The 26898-nt window shown below is 40.7% G+C and overlaps 1 protein-coding gene across 4 annotated transcripts in view; it reads right to left on the bottom strand.

Annotated features, from left to right (window-relative positions):
• The window catches only part of DIP2A (disco interacting protein 2 homolog A), a 139559-nt gene that overhangs the window by 26022 nt on the left and 86639 nt on the right, over positions 1-26898 (bottom strand). For all 4 annotated transcript variants that reach the window (XR_012674179.1, XM_075153873.1, XM_075153870.1 and 1 more), the window contains 12 exons: positions 25110-25307; positions 23421-23512; positions 23144-23254; positions 22248-22371; positions 21863-21972; positions 21292-21394; positions 17731-17795; positions 17334-17427; positions 16743-16862; positions 15191-15305; positions 13945-14084; positions 2420-2556 (listed from right to left, as the gene is read on the bottom strand). Coding sequence is in view for 3 of the 4 variants with exons in the window: in XM_075153873.1 (XP_075009974.1) it covers positions 2420-2556; positions 13945-14084; positions 15191-15305; positions 16743-16862; positions 17334-17427; positions 17731-17795; positions 21292-21394; positions 21863-21972; positions 22248-22371; positions 23144-23254; positions 23421-23512; positions 25110-25307 (1409 nt within the window). In the remaining variant the exon portion in view is untranslated. The remainder of the gene's footprint in view (positions 1-2419; positions 2557-13944; positions 14085-15190; positions 15306-16742; positions 16863-17333; positions 17428-17730; positions 17796-21291; positions 21395-21862; positions 21973-22247; positions 22372-23143; positions 23255-23420; positions 23513-25109; positions 25308-26898) is intronic.

Raw genomic sequence — 26898 nt, 5'->3', positions numbered from 1 at the left:
ATCAGAAAGTCTTTCTGTTGCTACTATTAACATCCCCAATGACATATGTACCCAGGCATATTGCTTCAATTGTGACAAATGCTACGCTATCAGAACTTTGAGAAAGTTAAGTTTGCTGCAATTATGGGACTGCCTACAATGGAGAACCAGAGCAAAAGCATTACACTCATCAGCAAGTTCCTCTCATCTGCTCAGGTGGTCTCCTTGCCTTCCACTCATCCCCCAACTCTTCTTCATTACATCAGGTTTCTCGCTGGCTCTCTCACTAGCTAGGGACAGTGCGGAAAGCTAAGCTGTTTAAAGTGCTGAGGCTTTGCAAGCTGACAGAAAGAGCTTTTTTTGAAAGAGAAGACTATGGTCAGGATTTCTTTCATCTCGCTGGTGGAACTCCATACTTCAGCCGAGTCTTCAAACTGTTGCCCAGTGTAACACTACAGTATGTGTGACTCCCAAAGGACTTTCACTCCTTCCTTGCCAGAAAAGGGAAAACATGAAATTGGGGTACCACCATGAGAAAAAGTCTGGACAGAAAGATCGCTTTTGCTTTACTTTGACAAACTACAAGGCTTATGACTGTTACACTATCATCCTTACTATCTCTTCTTCCATACACCTAGGAACATAATTCCATATATCCAACAGCAAACTGTTTAGCGTTCTAAGCATTATAGCAAATCAACACTAAAGTTGATTTTGAAAAGCACATACTGTTTGCAATACACAAAGGAAGCTTTTCTAAATAATTTATTATAACTGAACAAACGCATTTTGATTGTATAAAGCAGCTCACAAATATCAGACTAACTTCTAACTCTATGTCCCAAGCTATGCACCAGTAAACTTGAAATGTCTTCAGGTAACTTTACATAAGATTGCTACGTTAATACAGAACGAAGATGAATTTAAATGCTAACATAGGCACAACACTGGATAGCAGAACAGAGAGATGGCTGATTCACTGTTGATGGTACTTTGTATTTTTGGTTATAGAATCATAGAATAGTTTGGGTTGGAAGGGACCTTTAAAAGTCATCTACTCCAACCCCCCTGCAAGGAGCAGGGACATCTTCAACTAGATCAGGCTGCTCAGAGCCCCATCCAACCTGACCTCGAATGTTTCCAGGGATGGGGCATCTACCACCTCTGTGGGCAACCTGTTCCAGTGTTTCACCACCCTCATTGTAAAAAATGTCTTCCTTATATCTAGTCTAAATCTACTCTCTCCTTGTTCTGTCGCTACAAGCCCCACTAAAACGTCTTTCTTATAAGGTTCACATGGGCCCATGTCTTGAGCTTGTCCAGGTCCCTCTGGATGGCATCCCGTCCCTCAGGCGTGTTGACCGCACAACTCAGCTTGGTGTCATCCACAAATTTGCTGAGGGTGCACTCGATCCCACTGCCTATGTCATTGATGAAGATATTAAATAGTAGTGGTCCCAATATGGACCCCTGCGGGACACCACTTGTCACCGATCTCCATCTGGACTTTGAGCCATTGGCCACTACCCTCTGGATGCTACCATCCAACCAATTCCTCATCCACCAAACAGTCCACCCATCAAATCCATCTCTCTCCAGTTTAGAGAGAAGGATGTTGTGGGGGATCTTGTGTCAAAGGCCTTACAGAGGTCCAGACAGACATCATCTGTAGCTCTTCCCATGCCCACTGATATAGTCACTCCATCATAGAAGGCCACTAGGTTGGTCAGGCAGGACTTGCCCTGGATGAAGCCACGCTGGCTGTCTCGAACCACCTCCTTGTCCTCCATATGCCTTAGCATAGCTTCCAGGAGGATCTGTTCCATGATCTTCCCAGGCACAGAGGTGAGACTGATTGGCGTGTAGTTCCCTGGGTCTTCCTTTTTTCCCTTTCTAAAAATGGGGGTTATGTTTCCCCTTTTCCAGTCAGTGGGACCTTCACCAGACTGCCACGATTTCTCAAATATGATAGATAGTGGCTTAGCAACTTCATCTGCCAGTTCCCTCAGGACTCGTGGATAGATCTCATTGGGTCCCATGGACTTGTGCACCTTCAGGTTCCTGATCTTCTCCTACAGCTCTTTATTCTCCCAGTCCCTGCCTTTGCCTTCTGTGGCTTGGGCGGTAAGGCTTGAGCACTTGCCGGTGAAGACTGAGGCAAAAAAGTAATTGAGTACCTCAGCCTTCTCCATATCCTGGGTAACCAGGTCTCCCATTTAATTCTGGAGAGAGCCCACATTTTCCCTAGTTACAGGAGACATTGCCCTAGTTATAAGAGACAGAATTTTGAGTTGTGATAGAGAATGAAGCAAAGTGTGTTTGGCCATGGCTTTTTCTAATAAAATAAAAAAGGAAGTTTAAGGAACAAATAAATTTATTTGCAGGAAGAATTACCAGAAATGTAACGACGAAACTTTATATTACAAAGAGAAATACAAACCTCGAACACATTCTTGGTGATTCCGAGGAGGCCGAAATATGCCATCCCAGTTGCACCTGAATTCACACATATTTCTCCAACCTCATCGGCTTTACACAGATAAGGAGTCCCATCCACCTTCACAACACAGACATTTGCTAAAGGGAGAGGAAGAACACAGAATCACAGCACTGGCAATGCTTCAGCAGCTGACACAGAACTTGCTTTGCCACTGACAGGCAGAGAAAGATTTTAATATCAATTATCTATCAGTTACAGCAAAAACATAGCATGCAAGAGAGCTCTATCTATCTTTTTGACAGCCTGTGTAATGTGTTCTCCAAGATTAAAGATGCAAGCTTGCAAATGCAATTTCTTTTTTTCTTACAGTGCTTCACAGCCTACATATCAGCTGCAACTGAATCCAAAGGTGTAGCAATTGCTTTTCAACATGAAGGCAGATAGTTTGATCAAATACAAGCGTATATGAGAATAAAGATGAAAAATAAGAAGATACCAATTACAGACATACCATTCCTTTTAATTATTGCACACTTTGGTACTCATAGTATCATCCCTTAAGTTATGTGAGAAACACATTAGAAATGGAGAGAAAACGAGGGTATTTTATTCTCTCACTGTCAGGTCAATGATTTTTCTGTGTTATGTCCCATCTTCTTTTAAAGCAGGCCAGTCTGCCAACTATTATTTAGAGACCACAGACAACTCATCTCACAGAGTTGTTCCTTACTGAACTTACTCCTGTGACTACATATTATCTCTTCCCTATCCTCACTTTGATGACCTTCTTCAACTCATTAAAGGATTGCATTTCATAAAGGTCCTACTGCTATTAAGCTTACCAGTTTTCTTCTGAAATCTCATAAGTCTTCCTACACTGAAATTTTCTTATTTTTAATCAAGGATATACACACTTGTATACCAAATATTACACTGAGCTTTGCTCTGGCCACTGGTTGTATTTTACTTCTGAAGCCACTGTTTTCTCAGAGGTTTCTCTGGCTAAGTAGAGCCCTTGCTTAAGCAGTCTGGATTTCCTAGTCCGAAAAGGGAAACAAAAAAGGATATGGAGGGAGAAGGCACAATGGAGCAAGGAAGTTTAGCTTAGCACTTAAAACTCAAGATTAACAAAGAAATCAAAATGGCTACCTGGGTCAATACAAAATAAACAAAGCCTTTGAAAAATAACACAGACTATGCCATAAATTAATGTTCTGCTCTTTCCCATTGTGTCTGCTTCCAACTCAGACTATCAGAGTACTCTGTGGTCATGCATACCATATTAAAGAAAACAAAAAAACCATGAGACCCCAGAGGTATCAGAAATTTATTTAGTTGGTTTATTTCTATCAGGATCTTTTGAATGTTTTGGCCATGGAACATATGTCAGACGGGAAGCCCAGATAAGGCTTACAACAGCCATTATGAAGGACTGTATTACTGTTTTCTAATTTAGCCAATCTTAAGTGATATACAGATAGCCCTTACTTTTATCACTGTTCAACTAGCATCACGAGAAATCATAAATGGAAAGTGGCACACTTCCTTTAATACTAATATATGATAAAGCCAGCTCTGCTGCAAGCATGGACCAAGAACTCTGCTGGTAGAACTGGTTCATAGGTGCATTTTCTAATCTTAGAGAAGTCTTCAGTTCTCAACAACCTAGGTCTGAACAGGAGAGACAATAATTCACCCTACCAATAGATCAACCTCTAAATTATCTTGGTTTCATAAAAACTATCTATCAGAACAACTAGCATTTATTAATAAAATGTTTGGATCCATGCAATAATAACCTTTGGTGATCAAATAAGGAGACGCCACTCAAATTCTGGTACAGGTCCAAGTCCAAATTAGAACAACAGTTTCAGTTGCTGAAAATTATACGTATGAACTAGAAGGTTGGAATTAAATTGTACAGTATGAACTATGAGTTAGTCATGCAAAAAATGCATTTTGCGATTTAGGAGGACAAACTGGAAAAAAAGGCCATTTAAAACTTAATGGTAAATTGAAACAGAATAAATAGTTTATTACCACAGGAAATAACTCGAGTTAATCTCAGAACTCTGTATGTAACACTTAAGCAATGATGCAGAGAGAAGTACTGATAACTGGAGAAAGCACAACAATTTGTAGGCATACACAAATGCTACAGTCCTCAACCCATTCAAAAACATGGAAAAAACAACAGATTAGCCTACAGTCCCCAAATGATGCTCCATCCATGAAGTCCAAGGACAATCCTATCACCCTGATCAAGTAGAAAAAAATACTTACCAGTAACCAATGTATGACACAGGTAGTCTACACGTACATTCTAACAGCAGGCATAGTTCTGCCCTGCCATGTGATACTGCAAGGTTTTCCTTTTGCAGTATCTGTAGAGTCTGTACTCTTGCTTCTCCTTCTTTTCCTGCTTCATGTGTGACATACAAGAGAGTGCATCTACCACCATTTCAGTCTCTCTCAACAGCATTGCATCTGAAAAAGAATTAGAGAGAAAGGAAAAGCAGATGGGATGGGAATGTACATGTGGACTACACATCATGAAGAATACTGATTACTAGTAAGAAAGCTTGCTTTCTTCAAATGAGTCCACACGTACATTCTTATAGATGGTGACTCTCAGCAGCTAGCCCTGCCATGAGATTTCTGGCAGAGGATGAGAATCCTACTGTGCAAACAAATGACCGCACTGATGCCCTACCAAAGACTGGATTCAGGTTTGGATGTTTCAAGACCAGCACAGCATGAATGCAAGAAGAATGTCAGAGGCCTGCAAAGCACAAGGCTACTACCAAAGGTGCCTGATGAGTGCTAGAAAGTGCTCTCTTCTTCCACTTCCACGGTTTCATAGTGGATCTGTATGCAACTGATTACTGTTTGGATTGTTACTGTGTGCCAACAGTGGAACTCCAGGATCTTCTTGTAGCAAGCAAGTGTTCCTAAAAGGCCTGGGTCCGTGAGAATAAAAACAAGACAGCCCTTCTTGCACTACAGTCTTTAGTTGTAACTTCTGTTCTAGAAGCATGAAGACTTAGGAAAAATACTAAAAGGCTAGGATAAAACGTCTCTACCACCATTGTGGAAGGTATTTGCAAGGTTTCCAGAGAAACCTGATCTTTGAAGAAAACAGCATATAGGGATGTCCAATGCAAGGACCTGAATCTTTCCCTGCTCTTTTGGGAAGGGCAATAGGCATAAAGCAAGCCAACTTCCTAGGTAAGGATGAACAAGAATCTAGACTCTAAAGGTGGTCACACAAGCATCCACAGCACAACATTTAAATTGGAAAAAAACCTCTCAGCACAAGTGTACACATTGCCACAGATCTCCAAGAGAAGAAGTTCTGCAGTGGCAGGCTGTCGTGCCATCATGTGATAGACTGAAGCGAAGTGGAACACACAGAACTGATAACTACAATAAATTCTAAGGACTGAGTAGGAATGAGGTACTGCTATCTTACATTCACAATCTAAGGAAAAAGACTGAAAGCTTCACAAAGTTGTTCTGTAACAACTCCTTTCACAAATCAGGCACTGAGATAAAGGATCCAGATTCCTCTGCAGTGAAGATGCATCATGATAACTACCAGAACCTGGGCAAACATTGGCTGAGACAGGGACAGAGGAAACAATAACATTCAAGACATCCATAGACTGGAGACAAAGTAAGCATCCTGCCATTTGAGAAATCTGAACCATTCTCCTTGAACTTCTGGGAAAGGTACTGAATACAGTCATAATCCAGAACTTGAAACTGTATATGCATAAGTTCATCTTGCAAAAGCCTAAGATCTGGCATCAACCCAAAGTTTTCTGCTTGAGTATAAGAAAGTAGCTGCTGCAGCACTCTTTCTGTGAACCAGGCTTTGTATGATTAGGAGCTATAGGGATACAGATCTTCTGGATTAGAGAGGGTTACTCTCCTATCAAAGAAAGAACGCGAGAAGGATCCCTGTAAAAGAATGGAAACATTTAGTCGGGAAGTAGCAGGGAGGCAAACTTAACTGAGTACCCCAAGCATCCATATCCAGGTCCAAGCACAAGGTATAATAAGCTTCCAAGATGACATGGCAATCACATCCTAGTTGATGTGAAAGTTGGAGGCACAAAACAGGCAGAAGAAGAGAGGTTTGGTACTCTCCCTACCATCTTTACCAATCCAATTTGAAAAAATGAACCAAAGATTGTTATGAACCAAATATTGCTTCTTGGCAATGTCAGCCCCAGACAGAAACCATGCAAAATAGTCCAAGGTGGTCAACGGGTGAGGCAAAACATCATCCCTGCAGGAGCTACAGAGAAGATTCCAGGGGCATGCATACTAGGTTCTCTCAAGAATTCCCATGCTATCTTTGATGGGAAGATTTCTTCGTGGATGCTTGCACTTCTCTGGTGGCTCTTGTGATTGGCATTCACGGTAGATAATGAAAGTGAACAGCCAAGGCAACTGAAGAGAATGTGGCATCAAGAGTGGCCTATGGGTTAAACAGCAGTGACATAAGACATGATCCTGGTGCTGAGAGGTCTGTTGAATAAGGTCCCCTAAGCAGTGGGGCTCAGTGTCTCAAGAGCAAATAGCGAGATCTGAAGAAAAGGAGTGCGGAAGTGGATACTTTATCCATGACCTTTTAACCAGCTGGTTCCCGAATAAAATACGACAGGAATCTTCAAGGGTAATGAGATCAAAACCATTTGGCTTGACTGAACAAGCCTCAGCATGACTACTAGTTCTTGGCTAGGAGACTACTTTCACAGCACATTTGACCAAATGAAATTCAGGAATGTGAGCTCCTATATCATAAGATTTTTGAAAGACTAGGGCATGTAGTCACTTTCAAGACCTTAAATGTATTCAGTAGGGATCAGAAGATGGAACAAAGCCTTCAAGGATGGCATCTGACTCAAATTAGGCCTTTGGTGAAAGCACAGCAATCTAAGGAAAGGAAAAAAATACAAAAGCAAAACCAGATAAAGAGCAAGACTAATCAGTCAGCAGAGTAATTCAAGAGGGCAACTAACAGGAAAGGAAATGGTGGTATGTTCTCTCCTGTATGCCAAACACCAAGTGAGAATGGACAAAGCACATCCTCCATGAACACTATAAAGGAAAATGCATAAACCTTACAAGGTAAGGCACAAGTATATCCACTGTTAGAATGTACATGCAGACTCACTTGAAAATAAGTCATTAATTTCCTTAAGCCGTTAATTTCTTTCATTTGGCACATATCTATAAATAACTGCTAGCCTTTTTACTTTCTTCCTACTCTGGAAGCTTTTTACAAATTTTTTTTTTTTTTTAAGAGAAAGTCACAGGGAACAAAGTAATCGGATTATCCTTTAGAAAGAACTCTATCATGTACGTTCTGACTTAAGGAACATACAGAAAAATTTCTGCTAAAATATACCTTCAGATCTGGAATTTTTATCATTTGGTCAAATTGAAGATAATCTGCCCCAGATACTGATAGCCCAATGCTGATCAGAGTTTTAAAAGAGTTAATTCATTAAGTTGCCCAACTTCTGCTTAACCTACAAGTAGTTTTGCCACTTCCTACTGTATTTTAAAATAGCAATAGCCATCAATTACAAGTCATATCACTTCCAGGCACTAAATGGATACCCACTTAACTGTTCTCCCCTCACACAATCAGACAAGTCACTCGACATTTCTTACTAATGTAGAAAATCATGGTAGTGTTGTCAATTGTTTGTCAATGGAATCCTAAAACAGAAGGGTCCATTAGATTTGCCAGACAATGCTCCAAGGCATTTGACAAAGGAGAAGGAGTTTTGTCAAAGATTCCTCTCGCTACCCAATTAAGCATTTCACAAAGACAGGGACATGTTTTTCATTAACGACTTACATAGAAGAGGAAGGTGAAATTACTTACCCACAAACATAAAGGTAATTCTTCCAACGTCATGAGGCAGACTTGAACCTGCCACTGAGCAAATGCACTATGGAAGATTAACCAAGTGGACTTACAGCTGTAATGGTTGAATATGAAGAGTAGCTTAAGGTGCAACACAACTGTAGGCTGCTTTGTGCCTTAGTGTAGTCAAGCACACTCTGCCCAGGGGCAATCCTACAGCAAAGCCAGGAGGATCTCCATGTGATAAACTGATCCAAAGAAAGATTTTGATCAATGCTGCATCAAATACAACTTTTTTGAACTCTCAAAAACTGGACCAATATCCAGATCAACCTCAGTCGGTTCAACAAAGGATCCATGACTACCTGAAGGGCATTCAAACTTGTTCCCTCCATGTTCCTGTGACTAACCCACAATCTAAGTAGAAGATTGGGAGAATAGCTAAATTTCAGTGGGGTTTCAAGGGGACATCAGTCTTAACAGCCAAACCAGATAGCAGCAGTAGTCCATGCCATCTGTATTCTACTTCAAGTGGAAAAATAACCATTCTATCGAGACACAGAAGCCAGTCGCAGCTGACTATCTTCTGGGTCTTTGCAGACAAGTTTAACAACCTGAATTTGAACATTCAGATGAAGCAATTCAGAAGCCATTAAGTCAGATTAGGTCAACATACTCTTTTTTTTCCTGCACTCATGTTTTCACATTGAGGCCATAATGCACAAGCATTATCCTCGATGGCTGTATTCACATTGGCCTGCCTTTACAACCTTACTTCCTAGAGTGTTAAGTTGAAGCAGAAATCATTTTGCTGTAAATTAACTGGCCCACCTATCTTGACTCAGATCTGTGATGCTATAGTATGCTCATAAGGATCATAAGCAGAAAAAAGAGATGGTGATATAATGGTAACTGCCAGAGTACAGAGGACACAAGGATTTTTCACGGACCCACCCAGATACCACCTGCCTGAGGATGCCTGGCACACTGAACTCTAACAGGATCTGCAGAATGCATACAGTTCTATGAACATATCTAGGAACGTATTAAAACCCTCCTGCTGCCCACAAAGCCCTTGCTCCCAGAAGAATATTTTGAGTATCTTGCCTTGCCTATCTACCTAAAAGGTCAGAATAGACATGTTCAATTTTCTGCAGTTAAAATAAGCAGGTCGGACATGAATCCCCACAGGAAGGGCTCCTTTCCCTTTATTTTGGTATGAAGTGCAGAGCTTCTGCTCAGTCTTTTATTGGTAACAGGAGGAAGCTCTGAATGTGAATTTAAGTTCAGTAAGAATAACTGAACCACCAACCTTATTGGTTGCAAAGTGCTTCTGGGAGTAATGAGGAAAATGAAACAAGATCAGTGCCACTTGCTACACGATGGTGTCTGCATGCTCTTAGTCGTAATAAGGGCCTTGATGTACTGAGAAGAGGTGGTTGCTGAAATAGCACAAGATGGCTCTTCCCTTCATCTTCACCTTGAGTAAATGCTCTACAGAGAGGAGGGCTTTGGAACCACAGCTCAGCAAGGCCTGAGGTTCGTAATGGGACCAAGAATAGCAAAGCCACAGGTGCTAAGGGCATGACCAGAACGAATCAGGTTCTTTGGTCACTACATAGTAAACCTGAAGGGGTAAGGATTTCAAAAAACCTGTATCTCGTCCTCTCCAAGCACACCCAGACCAGGTCAGGATGGGGTCTAAAGCTAGTGGTACCCTCAGCCAGATATGCCAGGGAATGTTACACTATCAACCTAGATGTTGCAATCTTCACTTCTGGACTAGAGGGCACTAAGTGGTCTGTCAGGACACAGATCCCAGTCAACCTGCCTACAGTCTTAGGTTTGGTTTGGCACCCTAATTTTATTTATCTTCTTCAGAGTGCTCTCCTCTCCAAATAATGCATGACTCAGCAGCCTAGCCTCAAAAGAGAACAACAGTGAAGAGACAAAGTCTCCTTGCTACAATCCACTTAGTGGGCTGGAGAACAATGCCCAATATCTACCTACTTTAGGAAGCACTGTGTTGCAAACAGATGTCATTAAGAAACAGGTTAATCCAGGACTGACCAGTTTGCTGGGATATCCAGAGTCTGGGACTCTCAGTATGGTTGAGGTTGGAAGGGACCTCTGGAGGTCATCTGGTCCAACCCCTCAGCTCAAGCAGGGCCACCTAGAGCCAGTTGCCCAGGACCATGTCCAGACAGCTTTTCAATATCTCCAAGGATGGGGACTCCACAACCTCTCTGGGCAACCCATTCCAGTGCTCAGTCACCCTCACAGCGGAAAAAGTTTTTCCTTCTGTTCGGAGGGAAACTTATGTGTTTCAGTTTGTGTCCATTGGCTCTCGTTCTGTTGTGGGACACCACTGAAAAGAGCCTGACTCAGTCTTCTCTATAACCTCCCTTCTGATATTGTACACATTGATGAGATCCCCCCGAGCCTTCTCTTTTGCAGGCTAAACACTCCCAGCTCTCTCAGCTTCTCCTCACATGCGGAGATGCTCCAGTCCCTTAGTCATCTCAGTGACCCTTCGCGGGACTCACTTCAGTAGCTCCATCTCTCTCTTCTACTGGTGAGCCCAGCAATGGACACAGTACTGCAGGTTGTGGCCTAACCACTGCTGAGCAGAGGGGAAGGATCACCTCCCTTGACCTGCTGACAATGCTCCTCCCAGTGCACCATTAGCCTTCTTTGCTGCAAGGGCACGTTCTGGTTCATGTTCAATTTGGTGGCCACCATGAACGCCAGGACCCTTTCTGCAAAGCTGCTCTCCAGACAGTTGGCTCCCAGCATGTCCTGGTACATGGGGTTATTCCTCCCCAGGGGGCAGGACTTCGCATTTCTCCTTGTTGAACTTCATGAGGTCCCTGTCAGACCATTCCCTCAGCCTGTCGAGGTCCCTCTGGATGGCAGCACAACTCGCTTTGTGTCATCTGCGAACTTGCTGAAGATACACTCTGCCCCATGAGCCAGATCATTAATGAAGGTGCTGAACAGAACTAGAGCCAGTATTGAGCCCTGGGCTACACAGCTAGTTACTGGTCTTCAACTAGACTTTGTGCCACCAACCACCACCCTCTGGGCCTGGTCATTCAGCCAGTTTTCAGTCCACCTCCCTGTCTGCTCATCTAGCCCATACTTCATCAGCTTCTCTGTGAGGATCATACAGAAGACTGTACAAAACCCAACCAAAGTCAGGGTAGACAATATTCATTGCTCTCCTCTCATCTACCAAGCCAGTCACTTCATCGTAGAAGGCGACCAGGTTGGTCAAGCATGACTTCTACTTGGTGAATCCATGCTGACTACTCCTGATGACTTTCTTGCTGTCCATGATTCTGAGAAAATGGTTTCCAGAATTAGTTGTTCCAGTCACCTGCACAGTGTTTCAGATGAGGCTGACCAGCCCTAGTTCCCTAGTCTGCCTAAGGAGACTTGCCCTTCTTGAAGACAGGAGTGACATTTGCTTTCCTTGAGTCCTCAGGCACTTCTCCCATTGAGAAGTGAGCCACGGTCATTGTTGAGAGTGGCCTCACAATGACATCAAACATCTCCCTCAGCACTCATGGGTGAATCCCATCAGGGCCCATGGACTTGTGCATGTGCAGTTTGCTTAAGAATTTCTTAACTTCATCTCTTCTATGAAAGGTATGTCTTCCTTGCTCCAGAATTTCCCCCAGGTCTCCAGGGCCTGTGATTTCTGAAAGCCAGTCTGGATGGTAAAAACTGAGCTGAAGAAGGCATTCAGTATCTCTGCCTTTTCCATGTCCTGTGTCATTGGGTCCTCCGCCTCATTCAGGAGCAGGCCCACATTGTCCCTAGTCTTCCTTTTGTCACCTATGTATTTATAGAAGCCCTTCTTGTTGACTTTAACATCCCTCCCCTGATTCAGTTCCATCTGGGCTTTGGTTTTCCTTACCCCATCTCTGTATGCTCAGACAATGTCTCTGTATTCCTTTCACGTTACTTGCCCCTGCTTTCACCTTCTGTTTAATTCCTTATTACGTACAATTTCTGCCATGAGCTCCTTGTTCATCCATGCAGGACTCCTGGCATTTTTTTCCTAACTTCCAGCTCTTTGGGACAGACTGCTCTTGATCTTGATGGAGGAGATCCTTGAATATTAACCAGCTTTCTTGGGCCCCTCTCCCCTCCAGGGCCTTATCCCATGAGACTCTAACAAGCAGATCCCTGAAGAGGCTGAAGTCTGCTCTCCTGAAGTGCAGCGTTGTGATCTTGCTTTTGCCCTGCTCCGTCCTCTCAGGATCTTGAACTCTACTATCTCACAGTCACTTCGACCTTCACATCCCCAATGAGTGCCTCCTCATTTGTGAGTATGAGGTCCAGCAAAGACCCTCTCCTCATTGGCTCCTCTATCACTTGGGTCAGGAGTTTGTCATTGATGCTCTTCAGGAACCTCCTGTATTGCTTATGCCCTGTCATGTTGTTCCTCCAGCACACATCGTGGTGGCTGAAGTCCCCCATGAGGACCGGGGCCTACAAATGTGAAGCAGTTTCTAGCTCTCTGCAGAAGGCCTTATGCACTTGTTCTTCCTGGTCAGGCAGTCGATAGCAGACACCCACTACAATGCCACCCCATGCTGGTCTGCTCTTTAATCCTTACCTATAAGCTCTCAGTTGGCTCCTCATCCATCCTCAGGTGAGCTCCATGCATTCCAACTGTTCCCTCACACAAAAAACCTGTTCTCTCCTGTCCTTCCTAAAGAGACTGTCTCCCACCATGTCCCTGTGATCCCAGGTATTTGAATATGAAAAGAAGAGCGCAACAAAGGTGGTGACAGGGCTGGAAGGCATGTCCCATAAGGAGCGGCTAAGGATTCTCGGTTTGTCTAGCTTGGAGAAAAGGAGGCTGAGGGGCAACCTCATTGCTCTCTACAGCTTCCTGAGGAGGGAATGTAGAAGGAGGTCCTGATCTCTCTTCTCTCTGGCATCCAGGGACAGGACGTGTGGGAACGGTTCAAAGCTGTGCCAGGGGAGGTTTAGACTGAACGTTAGGAAGCGTTTCTTTACCGAGAGGGTGGTCAAACACTGGAACAGGCTTCCTAGAGAGGTGGTCGATGCCCCAAGCCTGTCAGTGTTTAAGAGGCATTTGGACAATGCCCTTAATAACATGCTTTAACTTTTGGTCAGGCCTGAAAAAGTCAGGCAGTTGAAGTAGATGATTGTTGTAGGTCCCTTCCAACTGAAATATTCTATTCTATTCTATTTTGTTCTAACACGTGGACTATCACTCCTGGATGAAAGATAGTATTTCTTACTACACTTTATATTTTGTTTTGTTCTGCTATATTTGTTATTACACAGCTGTATGTCAGTCAGCACTAATGCTAACAAGTGAACAATAACACAACTCTGCAGATCAGCCAGAAGTATCTGCCCATACCAAAACTTACGGTCATTCAAATTTATCATTGATTAATCTCTACTGAAAACATTGAATAATCTAGTTGAGACAGTACTTAATCGTCATGTGTTTAGGTAACGCGTCAAAATGTAAGTCATACTACCTTGAAGGTACTCATCATTTGACATTTTTATTTATTTCATTCACAAGTATAATAGTAAAGATAAGTTATGTGGAGTATGCTTAAACCTACACGAAATGCTTTCCTACCTCCAGGCATAATCTGACCAACATCCTGTACTGTTAACACCGACAACTTCTCTTCTGTATCCACTCTTATCACGCTGAAACTCAGACAATTCATAGATAACACTGCTTTTCCTGGAGGAGGCCCACCCAGTTCTGGAGGTCTGAAAAACAGAAAGTCAAATCATGTATGAATCAACAGACCAGTGGCAATGTGATCATCAAAAACATTGTGCAAGTCTCTCAGGTTTGTTAAGGTTAGGAGAAATAATGGTTTCTCATTTTAAACAAACAAGAGTTCAAGACCGGTAATGTATTTTAACTAGATGAAAAAAGAGCTAGAACAAAACATCACACAGCTTCCTCTCACTCTAAAATGTTACGGAGAGGATTTAGTACTACTATGGGCAAAGAAGTGTCAAGAATCAGCATTGAAAGGCTAAATTTTCTAAACACCAGGAAAAATTAGGAAGTGTTTGGAGGGCTTGACACTTCTTACTCTGAGCAGAACTGATTGAGGACCAACAACTCCATTTTGTGTAACTGTTCAACTTTCAAGATGGAACAGAACAAAAGATTCCAGGTGCTGTTGTAAAAAATCAGTTCTTCAAGTACATTTTTTTTAAGTTTTTTTAAGGGAAATGTAAGTTCTCCCACCAGAGAAAGTACTCTCCAAAATCTCAAACTTTTTTGTTTCAAGTTTTCTTGAAATTGATTTTCTGAAAAAGCACATTTTGATCAAAACCACTGTCAAAAAATTCTGGCATATTCCATCCATACATCTATTCATAATCAAAGAATTTTCTTTTTTCAGAGCATCCCTTGCTGTGTCCAGAAATTCAATGGTATTTTTCAGGCCAGTTACAAATATTTTTTTTTTTCTTTAGCCCCCTGTTTACAAGACATCGTATATAAGCAATTACTTGAATATTCAGCATCTTCTTCCTCCCAAATAAGTGACAGATTTTTGGGGCATTTTATAGCAACATCAGTGAGGATGAGACCTCTCTTTCCCAAGCAGTGAAAAAAACCCAAAACAACCAACCTTATGGTTGACTACTTTTAGAAAATATTAAACTTTTTAAAGAAAACAAAAAAAAAACCACCCATCCTTCAGTGAAGGAGATACCTGCGTGCCTCAGACTTCCCTCTGTCTAGGTCTTTGGGCATCTTTATGTGGGTAATCGTCTTTTCTGACTACCATTTTAACACCAGCTACATTTCAATAGTCAAGAAATGCTTCAGTTCACTTCTCAGAAAAGAGAATTACCTGCGAATAGCAACAGTTAGTGCCTCTGAAGAACTAGCACAGGGACAGATTACTTCTGGTCTCAAACCTCTGGACTGAAATACATTCAGGAATGCATCACAGGAAGATATTGACCCTAAAAAGAACAATCACACAATTGGAAACATTTTGCCAAGGGCAGGAAAGCTTGAGCTGCAGGATTTCAAAGTCTATGCTTACTCTCAACTCAGCTATACATATATGGTTGCATCCGTGCACAAAACCAATATACTTTCAAAAAGCCTAAAAGACACTCCAGCCTGTTATTAGATGTTAGATTTGGAGAAAAAACTTTCAGTGGTTAACAACTAATTCACTGAATGAAATTCACAGCTGTATACTCTCTTTCTCTGGCAGCACTCTGTAACACTTAACATCATGGAAAGTCCTTCAGTGATCAGAATATTTTGTCACTAAGGGTAACTGTATCTGTAGGCTTTCTATATAGCTCCTATATGAATGTTTCTTATAGAGGTCACAGAACCAAAGCACTTAGAAATTAACATCAAATGCTTCTGACATATCTTCAGTTCAGAACTCTACCTGGCCTTTAGCACTCAGCTCAAAATGCAAGAGGATACCTCATCACCTACAGCTTTGTATTTTACAGTGATGGAATTGCAGCTCATAACGCAAACCAGCAAACTTCACTGATTATCCTACAACCTAGGTATAATTTCACTTCAATTCATGTAAGTGTACAGCACTGATGAAAATATAAAGTTAAAAAAAATGAATTTACACAGCTAAATATAGCTAAGAAGTGCAAACAGCAATGAAAAAGCAGTGGCATCACTAGCATACAAATAGTATTTTACTATAGAACAAACTGCCAACTTTCTAAGCATCAACTCTGAAACAGCGCTTACAACAAATATAATCTTAGCAAGACCATTTCAAGCTTTCATCTTCTGCCATCACAACTTGCTGACCTCTCATCATGCAACTCCAAGGAATCTGAAATACTATTGATTTTCTGGTGTACAAGAACAGCAAAATTAAGCAACTAAGGTATATTCTTGCCTGTTGCAAAAAAAACCCCTCCCGTTTACTGTAAACCACCACCATATGATTGACAGAAAAAGGCAAGAACCTACCGCATACTCTAGTTAATAGTTGTCATGGTTTTGAGTTAAGGCTGTGACTGCTCCCATTTTTATGTCCTTGCACATGATTGAGACAAGCCCTAGGGGCACGTACAGAATCAGACACACTGCAACTCAAAGATTTTACGTCTACATGCAATACATGAGCAACTACTTCAAAACTGGCATTATGATTTACTTGAAATTTTAAAAGCCTCTTTCAAATTACATTGCCAACTATTCTTTATATAAAGAATAGATCCTTCAGAACATTTTCTATGAAAGTTTCGCTCCAGTGTCCTTGGCAAAGAAAGTGCTGCTGTCTCTGTTTTGCTGAAGATGAACTATAGCCAGTGCTGAGCTCCTACAGTGCAGACCCAGAGTTTTGTGATTTACAGCGTGCTTTAGTTCACCTTGCACTGACACTCAGAAAATGCATCCATACTCACATGGATTAGCTCCATCTGCCACTATTAACATTCGTAAAGAGCTCAGACTGACATCTCTCTGATCCCTCTGAGCCAAAAGTGACCAGTGCATATCACGTGATTTTACTACTGCTACATGGGCTGAAAATAAAAAAAATAATTAAGATGTGTGTGCAGAACAAAATAAAGTCCAATTATAAAATTATATAAATATTTTTGTGCATTTACATAAATTTATGAAACAAATTACAAACACAGAAAACAAATACAAATGCCAAATATTTAACTACTATGACACGTGTATACTCAATGTCTCCAGATGGACTTGATTATAGAATTTAAATGTTTACTATAAATTCAAATATGAAGATGAGAAATACAGTTTCTTTAAAGTCTATCAGAAGAAGCCATCAGTGTCACTCATCAATGAATCTATCAGTACATCTAATACTGAAATGCAGTACCCAATCGCTAAAGCTGTGGCAGAGTTAGCTGGATAAAACAGCAGTGGCCTCAGCTAGAGCAGACATTTTATACAAACAAAAGTTTTTTGGTTTTTTTTTTAAAATCATCCAAAAAACGATGAGTTAAGTAAAAATACTTTAAGGATACCTTTGTATGAGCAGACTTTCTGTATCCAGGAAAGTGGATTAACCTTCATTAATGCATAGGGAATACTGATGACATGCATCCTGTTCATAACACTCTGAGAAAAATATTAAAAAATAAACTTTCAAGTGGCTCAAAGAATACACAGCATGTACCAACTTCAAAAAAAAAAATCACAGCTACAGCGTAATTCTTACATTTAACTGTTAGTGAAAACTATGTGTATAGTCAGTAAAAACATAAGCTATGCCTGTGCAGTCTGAAAAGGTAACACTTCATCCTGAAAAATACAAATACTGAAATATAAATAGTTTGAGAGATTGACCTCATTCTGATACCAATACTCTAACCCTGAGAGAAGCAACTTGCTGCAGTTTTTTTCATTCATCCAAATACTCACTGTTAACACTCCATGCCAAAGGCCAGCATCTCTTTTGAAATCCAAGACATTTGTTAGTGTTTCAGCTGAAAGCAAAGGAAAAACTATCAGACTTAAGAAGCATAGTTATGAGAATATTTAAGAACTCAAAATATCTGTTAAAGCAACTATGAAACTTCCAACACCACCAAGAAATCAAAGCTATGTTGCCATGCCTTCTTGTCTATAACAAACAGGCTGCTTAAGCTGAAAGTGTCTTATTTTACTTAAAACAATCATCTTTAAATTATGATTATAGACTAGATTATTACAAGATATTTAAGACCCTGTTTTCATTATAATACCACTTCCATGTGTTTGTTACATTTGCCAATGAACTAAGCAGACCAAAACTTTAGTTTTGATGCAAACTTTTTCAGCCGAACTGAAAAGGTTCAGCTATATTTGAAAAAATTAAAGTTAGTTAAAAATATTACCATGGCTGTAACAAATTTTCTTCAGTGTTTTCTCTGAGAAATCTGAACACCTTAGGTGATTTAAAAAAATAGAATCAAAGATTTTAAATCAAAGATTTAACCTGATTTTAGAGGGATATCCTATACTGACCAGGTGAAACCTGCTTATCACTATCGTAGGATGGCTGCAGGCACAAGAAAGTGTTCTTCGGGGTACTTATTCTTTTTAAGTTTTCAGAATGTACACAGGTATTTCCCAATAAATACAATACTTCCATAAGTCAGCCACATATCCATTCTCTGGGTGACTGAGAGCTCCAATTGCCCTGAGACAGGTGTGTAGTCCCAGACATGAGCTTGTATATAAGGAAATGCAAATCTTCCATACCCACAATTCTTTTCAACCTTCAGGAAAAGTGAACTGCATGGAACTGAATTTGCTGGAGAAAGCTGCCACCAGTTTCACAGCATCTTATGACAGACTCTGTATGATCCTCACAGAGAAGCTGATGAAGTATGGGCTAGATGAGCAGACAGGGAGGTGGACTGAAAACTGGCTGAATGACCAGGCCCAGAGGGTGGTGGTTGGTGGCACAAAGTCTAGTTGAAGACCAGTAACTAGCTGTGTAGCCCAGGGCTCAATACTGGCTCTAGTTCTGTTCAGCACCTTCATTAATGATCTGGCTCATGGGGCAGAGTGTATCTTCAGCAAGTTCGCAGATGACACAAAGCGAGTTGTGCTGCCATCCAGAGGGACCTCGACAGGCTGAGGGAATGGTCTGACAGGGACCTCATGAAGTTCAACAAGGAGAAATGCGAAGTCCTGCCCCCTGGGGAGGAATAACCCCATGTACCAGGACATGCTGGGAGCCAACTGTCTGGAGAGCAGCTTTGCAGAAAGGGTCCTGGCGTTCATGGTGGCCACCAAATTGAACATGAACCAGAACGTGCCCTTGCAGCAAAGAAGGCTAATGGTGCACTGGGAGGAGCATTGTCAGCAGGTCAAGGGAGGTGATCCTTCCCCTCTGCTCAGCAGTGGTTAGGCCACAACCTGCAGTACTGTGTCCATTGCTGGGCTCACCAGTAGAAGAGAGAGATGGAGCTACTGAAGTGAGTCCCGCGAAGGGTCACTGAGATGACTAAGGGACTGGAGCATCTGGAAAAACTTTATGCAGGGGTAACTGAGCAGTGGCACAAGTTGCCCAGAGAGGTTGTGGAGTTTCCATCCTTGGAGATACTGAAAAGCCTTCTGGACGTGGTCCTAGGCAACTGGCTCTAGGTGGCCCTGCTTGAGCTGAGGGGTTGGACCAGATGACCTCCAGAGGTCCCTTCCAATCTCAACCATTCTGTGTGTCCCAAGATACATTAGAACACACTACCCCATTATAGGATAAAACCTAGTCAAACCATGAGATTCTTCTAGCAAAGAGATTTCAAATCCAAAGTTTTTGGTTAATGGTAGCACAGATGAACATGGTCAAAATCAGGTGCAGTTCTTGGCTATTCATTGAGAGAATGACTGAAAACAAATCCTTATGGAGATGTTCTTTTGTAGGATATGATTAGCTAATAGGAAGATCCCTTCCTTTCTGAAAATAGGAACTACTGTAGCCAAAACTGTGAAGCTGCAAGAAGCTATAAACAAAATGGAGAATCTTTATACTGAGTTTGGTCTATACAGAACACAAACCTCGTGACAGCACCTCTACCATGTGGCAACAGAAATTTGAAGAATGCACATACAAGAGGACAAGAGAATTCAGTACCCTCTGTGAAGATCTGAAATGTTAATGGCTAGCAACACTACTCCACATTTGTCTGAAAATTAAGATGTGTAGACTCCTTCAATCCATAACTGGTTGCCATCATCCTTTCAGGGTTCAGGAACCGCTGTACAACCCTTTACCTACAAGCTGGGTGCACCCTCCCCTCTTCCAGCACAGTTCTTGGTAGTTGGGAGCTGTGATGGGAAGGTGTCCCAAAATGAAAATGGGAAAGTATCCTCTTTGATGATAAGTAAAAAGAGTACAGGTATCTGACTCTTTTACCCTATCATACTACTTATGTGGACTTAGGAGCGCTGCAGGCATAAACCAATTGCCCAAAGGAAGAAGGAAAAAAAAAAAGTGCAAGAGAGGACAGTTAGCAACTGTTAACAATCTGCTCATGCCCTCAGGTGCGCTATCTAGAATCACAGAGCTAGTTCAAGTAATTGGACCAGATGACTTGCACTAGGACTTTTAACTTTGTTATTTAGGCAGGCAGGGTCATCAAAGGTGCAAGAGCAGTAAAGCCAAGCAAGTCAGGGTGTTTTTTAATATGGTAACTCTCAGATTTTCTTGATCAAGCCTCTCTTTCAGGGGTCAAGTGTCACACTCCTAGAAATCACAAAGTAGAAGATTTATAAGGACTATGATGCGTATTACATCTCACTTAGTCATTACTGGGTTTCAAGTCAAGACTTCAAAAGGCCTTGTCCCTTTGGTCAATAACTGCAACTCTTCCTCCTGAGAGATAAGAAGCTGCATAACTGACACCAGCCTGTCTGCATGGCACACCACTCTGCACTGTTAGAGCAGCTACAGCTGGAACTGGCAGCATCCAGAGCTTTTCAAAGAGATCCAAGCTACCCAAATGGCCTCTAGGATCAGTCTAAGAAAGCTGTCTTAATTTCTGCTGGGAGGGCTCCTCTGACTCTCCATATGGGCATCTCAAACTGGCCCCCTTATGACTTCATAAAGTGGCCAGTGCATTCAAAAGGCATTAGGGAGGGCAAAACAGATTTGTAGCAAAGCTGTTTTCAAGAGGATGAAAAAATCAGTATAGCTCTTACCACCAACTAACAAATTTATGAAAATTGAAAAATCCAAACCCTTGAATAAAATTGATAAGGATCTTAGGTTAAAAAAAATTAATACACATTAATTATGATTTCCCAAGTGGCTTCTTACTTTCCTTCACATATCACACCGATTATGAATGAGGAAGTTTGTCTTTCCCTTTGCAGTTAAAGCTACTACTGCTTATCTAAAGTTCTTTTAAGACAGTAAACATGATTTTGCAACATAAATTGTCTGAATGTCCAAAGCTATGAGTATAATTTTAAAGTTGTACCTATCTAACTTACCTTCTGAATAACCACATGCCTGAGTCAATGCGTGACAATGTGCCAGCATGGAAGCATGAGATATAGTAATGCCCACTGTGCTGCCCTCTTTACTTGTTTTGTACTGAAAAGAGAAAGTTTAGACAAGCATTAGATTAACAACAAAATCTTGAAAATTTACAGTAGTGCATTGAAAGGATATTTTATTATAAAAATGAAGTGAGCTTTTTAAAAGAAAAAAATCAAAAAGCTAGCATAAAAGATACATTTATGTTCAGAGAATATACTATTATGTTCAGAGAATATACTAATATCATATGAAATCTGACTGTTTCTCTACCCCAATTAAACAAATTGTCCCAGGGATCCAAAAATGCCAGCTATCCCCAATCTTCAATTTATTTCAACACAACCACTCAAATGACAGTTTGCCTGGCAACCTTGAGGGAAACATTTTTGTTCCACAGTTAAAAATATTATAGTCATCTCTGTTATTGCGTCAAGAGATGTAACTCATATATATGCATCATACGTAACTCTCATATATGCATCAATAGAGTAACTCTAAGTTAGGCATATTATACTGGATCACCTCAATATAAGCAATCTCAGCGCTGGCATCCCGTACTTGCGGATGCCAGTCCTTAGTTGGTTTTGCCAGATGCTTCCCATCAATCACAAACCAAATGAGACGAGGCCAGCCTTCAAAGAAAAAGAAAAGTTACTGTCATTACAGTTCCAAAAATCATTTTTTTTTCCCAGTATTCAGGGATAGCAACAGGAGGCAAGTACAAGCTGCAGCATCACCCCCGTGACAGGAGGAAGCAGCACTAAGTACTGTCTTGACAATGAAGGCAGTTCTTCTTTATATGTAAGCTAGAAGCATGCAAGCAAACTCAAAGATTGTTGTTTAATAGCAACAATGGATATACCCACTCTTAATCCTACAAAGAAAATTGAGTAGCTTAAAAACATACCTTTGAATGTAACCACCTCACCAGTCTGAGCTTTAGGAAGACCTTTTTGACAGGCGTCAGTGGTTAAAGCTAGTGTTACTCCACAGCTGCCCAAAAGAAATCCAATCTGCTGGCTGCCAGCATCCTACGGAGAAACCATGTTATAGTAAACTTATAAATAATGAAGCTTTTGTACCATAACTTTTCCAAGTTTAGAAAATATTAAGCCAATTTATATCACAGGAAAAAACAAACTTCTAGCCCATAAGACCTTTTATGGAAGACAAAAGAATGAAGTTTACGTTCAAAGGGCTTAGTTTTGCTTAGTGCCAGCTAAGTTAGATTTGGCAGTAGATCTGGCAAGTAATGGTAGCAAAGTAGTGTCAAAAGCAATGGTTGTGCATCCCTCTCCAACACAACAGGGTTGTTTATAAGTTCTGGTAAAACAGATGGTTTGATGCTGTTTCTGAATCCTGAGACACTGAAGAGCAGAGCCTGTAGCTTTTCAGGTCTTCCCTAATAATCTCAATGTGTGTGGAATTATACTGGTATTTCCAGTAACTATAGTGTCTCTATCCACCTGTGCTCTCATTACTCAGCATGAGAGCTGAAAATCAGCATTTCTGTGTTATATTTTGAGAAATATTTTCACACATCTTTTAAAAAATAATTAATTAAAATAATTTCTACAGTTACGTATCCTAAAATAGTTAACTTATTAGCTTTATGCTATTTCCCCCCTTCCCTAACTAAATATTAAACACTTTCCAAGCATGTAACGTGCACTGAGTAGTTCAGCTGATGCACCATACTGCTTTCAAAAGTGCAGGCTCTGAGGAGTCCCACATAAGGACTATAGGATTTAGATACCCACCCACTTTATTTATTTACGAAACCATAAAAATCTATTTGCCTACCTTTCTTGTTAGTGGAACTTCTATTGGGACAGGAATAAGTTCTGCCAGGAGACATCCATAAAATGCCACCATAAACATAACTGGATCACTATTAGGAAATACGAGAGCTACCTATAAAAATACATTAAAATAACAAAAAATGTTTTTTGCCATCGTTTGCGGGGGGAGGGCTGCTTTCTATACTACTACAAGTCACAGTATGACAAGGCTTTCTTTAGCTAAAGCTGTTCCTCACTGTCTATTTTGTCCATAGAGACCATTTCAAACAGAAGCCTACCCGGTCTCCAGGCTTCAGCAGTGGTTCATTCTTAGTGGTTAGCTTGTTTAGCAGGGTATACGCTAACTTCAAGCTTCGACTCCACAGCTTGCCTAAAGAAAAAAAAGACAACACTGAAATTAAAAAAATAGAGACTAAAATTGTAACATTTAATCGGCAAATCTCAGTGCCTTATATATGCACTAGGCAAGTCGGTTGTATTAGAACAGGGTCAACTGACACATGAGCAAGTAATTGGGGAAAAGCAAACATTGCTGTTGTGAAAGCAATCTCACAAACCAACTGAGTTCTTCCAATGTTTCAGTGCATGTGCTCACACAGACACACACACACAGTTAGGTTGTATCAACCAGACTACATTTCCAAAAGGCACTTCACAAGACTCCTTCCTAAGGGCTTTTAGAGAAAGCAAACTGCTTGGGATAAAAAGAAACATCCTAAACAAAAAATTAACTGAAATTTAAGAAACAAAAGGTAGGAATAAATGCCACAATATCTGGCTCTGTGAAATGCCAGTTCAGTGCTCAGTAGTGATCTACACAGCTCTCAATAATTCAGAACAAAAAATTATTCCAAGCTATTAAATACAGCAATCTAACTACTTATTTAACACAATATAAAAATCAATTTTTAATCTGTAGCCTCCAAAAAAAAATAGAAGAGCTTTAATAAAAAAACCTGTTTATAAAAAATTGAGCAACAGCAAAACCCTTCCACTGTAAATGGTAAAGAAACATGCCGTGGCAAACAGCATGCATCTGGAACTCAGCTTTCTAGTACAGGGTCTTTATCATGGACTGACATCCACACTCGATCCCTTCAAACCATGTAGCAATCATCAGTTATTTTGTGTTTGTCAGTCTCAAACTTCTTCAATTCAACAGTTTTTTTTTCCTGTGTAATTTCCAGTTATACAAAAAAAAGTTACACGGGACTCAAGTACATCAAATATGCAGCTGGCAGAGGGTCCAAGTACAATTTAGAGCTTGGCTTCTTTTTAGTTTTTCTTTTCCTTTCTTTTTTTTTTAAACGTAAAACTTAACATGCTATTCTAAACAATTCTCAAAGCTCCACTGCAAAGTAATGAAACTAATCAGCTGCTCAGTTACATTTCTTGTAAGCATACTTCATCTGTAAGAACGCAAACAAGAAATTTTAACATTCTAACATACTATACAATGAAATGCTGCAGTTAACTGTCCTGGGGGACACAATTGTCTTCCAAAAAAATGCAATTACTGCAATACTTCTAGTTCATTGATACAGGCAAGTTTCACTTCCCACAATAACATCCTTAATATGCTCCTGAAGTACAAGTCTTCTCTACAAGGATATGCAAGAACGTGCTAAAATTTAATATTTACTCTGGGAATCTGAAGAGTGCATTATTAGTCATCTGTTTCTTCGTCCTATGTTACACCAGGCTATTTTTAGTGTTCTTTTAAGCAAAAAAAACCACAATTGTTTGAAATTTACAAATAGCCACTCGTAAAGACTCAATACCATATACATTTTCCCTTCATTAACTTTCTTTAAAATGATTTTCATATACAATGAATTCATAATTTGTAGTCGAATAGCAATCTCAGAGTATCTGTCATGAGCACAGTCAGTCCCTCTTAAGTAAAGCAAATTGTTCATTCTACAATGAACACCTAATTCTTTTTTACAATTATCACCAATACCTACCGTAGGTAAGTGTATAAGTAGCTTTCCCAGTCGTATCCAATGCTGTCAGACAAGGGGCTTTCGGCTGGGTAGTTCCCCAGCGCTGCAGGGCCGCCAGCAGAGAAGGTGGCCAGTTGGTTACCACGCCTAATGGTTCACCTTTAAGTACATTCATTTGATTTCCTTCAGGCTTTGGTTGATTTGGGTCAGGCTGTTGCACTAAAACCAGAGCACAGTAAAATGCCAAATGTCAATCCTTACAAAATGTGCAAGTTACACTTAACAGACTATTCTATGAACCGTTCTCACCTTCCTCTTCCTCACAGCTATCATTACTTCTCTTCTGCTTTATGATGATGCTATGCTAATCATCTGTTGGCTTCACAAAAAATAATTACCATCACTTTGGAGTTCTGTTTCCACATTATTCAAAGGACCTGGCCACAGGAACAGAATTTGAATCCCTAGTTCACTCTTTTTCTCTACTTTGGAAAGATGATTTTTTCGGCTGTTTGTTCTGCACATGTATTTAAATGAAAGCCAACGCCAAGTCAAGAAGCATTATCAGAAAGAATGGCTTCAGCGACAATTGGACATTTATTTTTGCTGCACCAAATTCTCAACAAGTGATGAAGAATGACACTATGCTTCTGTAACAATATATATATAAAAAAAAAGCAAGATGAAATGCTCCTGGTATGGATTATCTACAACTAAAACTGTACCGCTCAGAGAATATTTTGTTTGATTTCTGGATCATCTCTCTCAACTGTGGAACACTGCAGGGTTTGTATGCCATTTGTTCTCTGAGTATCCTGCTGTTAAAATCCTGCCCCAAGCTGCTCAAGGTGAAGTATCTTGATCTTAGTTAGCAAAACAAAGTCATAGTTGGATTTAGCTAACTCTCAATCTATGCAATAACTAAAATTAACAGTTCAAAGTGATGCTCTCTGTTCTCCACAATGACATACATGCACCTCTACGAAGGTTTGCCTGAAAAATCTTCAGTGAAATTCTAGAACCGCAATCACTTCATATCTTGAAGTATCAAACAAATAGTACAGGGAATCTAGTAGCAGCTGCTCCAAAATGTCACAGAGAACAAAATTTTCATTTAATCTTTAAGACTAAGAGAACAGAACAAAAACCATTCTCCAAAATTAGCTGATGCAGCTGGTTTTAAAGGCTATTGCTAGCAACTTCTGCATTTGTTAGAGATGCTTTTCTTTCTGCCTGGACACATGCATACAGAGAAGAAAATAGTGGTTTTTAGCTGAGCAATATCTGCAGAGCATGTACAAGCACTATCCTTTCATGTAGTGCACAGACAAGACATATTGCACAGTGCACTCAATGCATTTAATCCCTCTGAACCTCCAAAATAATGAAAGTTTCTGGATTTCAAGGAGAGGATATTAACATGCATGCAAACAATATTATCATAATAAATTCCAGTTACTAGCAAGTAACTTTTTTCATCTAACTATATTTAGGCACTGACCAGCCACAAAGCAGCTGTTCAGAGCAGGATGTGGGGGTGCTTGTAGACAAGCAGCTGAATGTGAGTGGCCAGAGAGGCCATGGAAACTCCTTGTTTGGAGATGCTCAGAAATGGACTGGACACGGCCCTGAGCAGCCTGATCTAGTCAGACCTGCTTTGAACAGGAGGTTGGTCAGAGGATTCCAGAGGTCCACTGCTCCATCAGTTACACTTAGGCTATGCCCTGACTTACTCCAAAGAGTAACCTCTGTAAATTTGCTGATTACCACAGGGCAGATTTTAGAATCTCTGAGGCAAAAAGTGATGGTG

The sequence above is a fragment of the Calonectris borealis genome, chromosome 6 (assembly GCF_964195595.1).
Source record: "Calonectris borealis chromosome 6, bCalBor7.hap1.2, whole genome shotgun sequence".
In the NCBI taxonomy this organism is placed as follows: Eukaryota; Metazoa; Chordata; class Aves; order Procellariiformes; family Procellariidae; genus Calonectris; species Calonectris borealis.
Note: the sequence above shows the minus strand (reverse complement) of the source record. Positions and strands in the feature narration are given on the sequence as shown.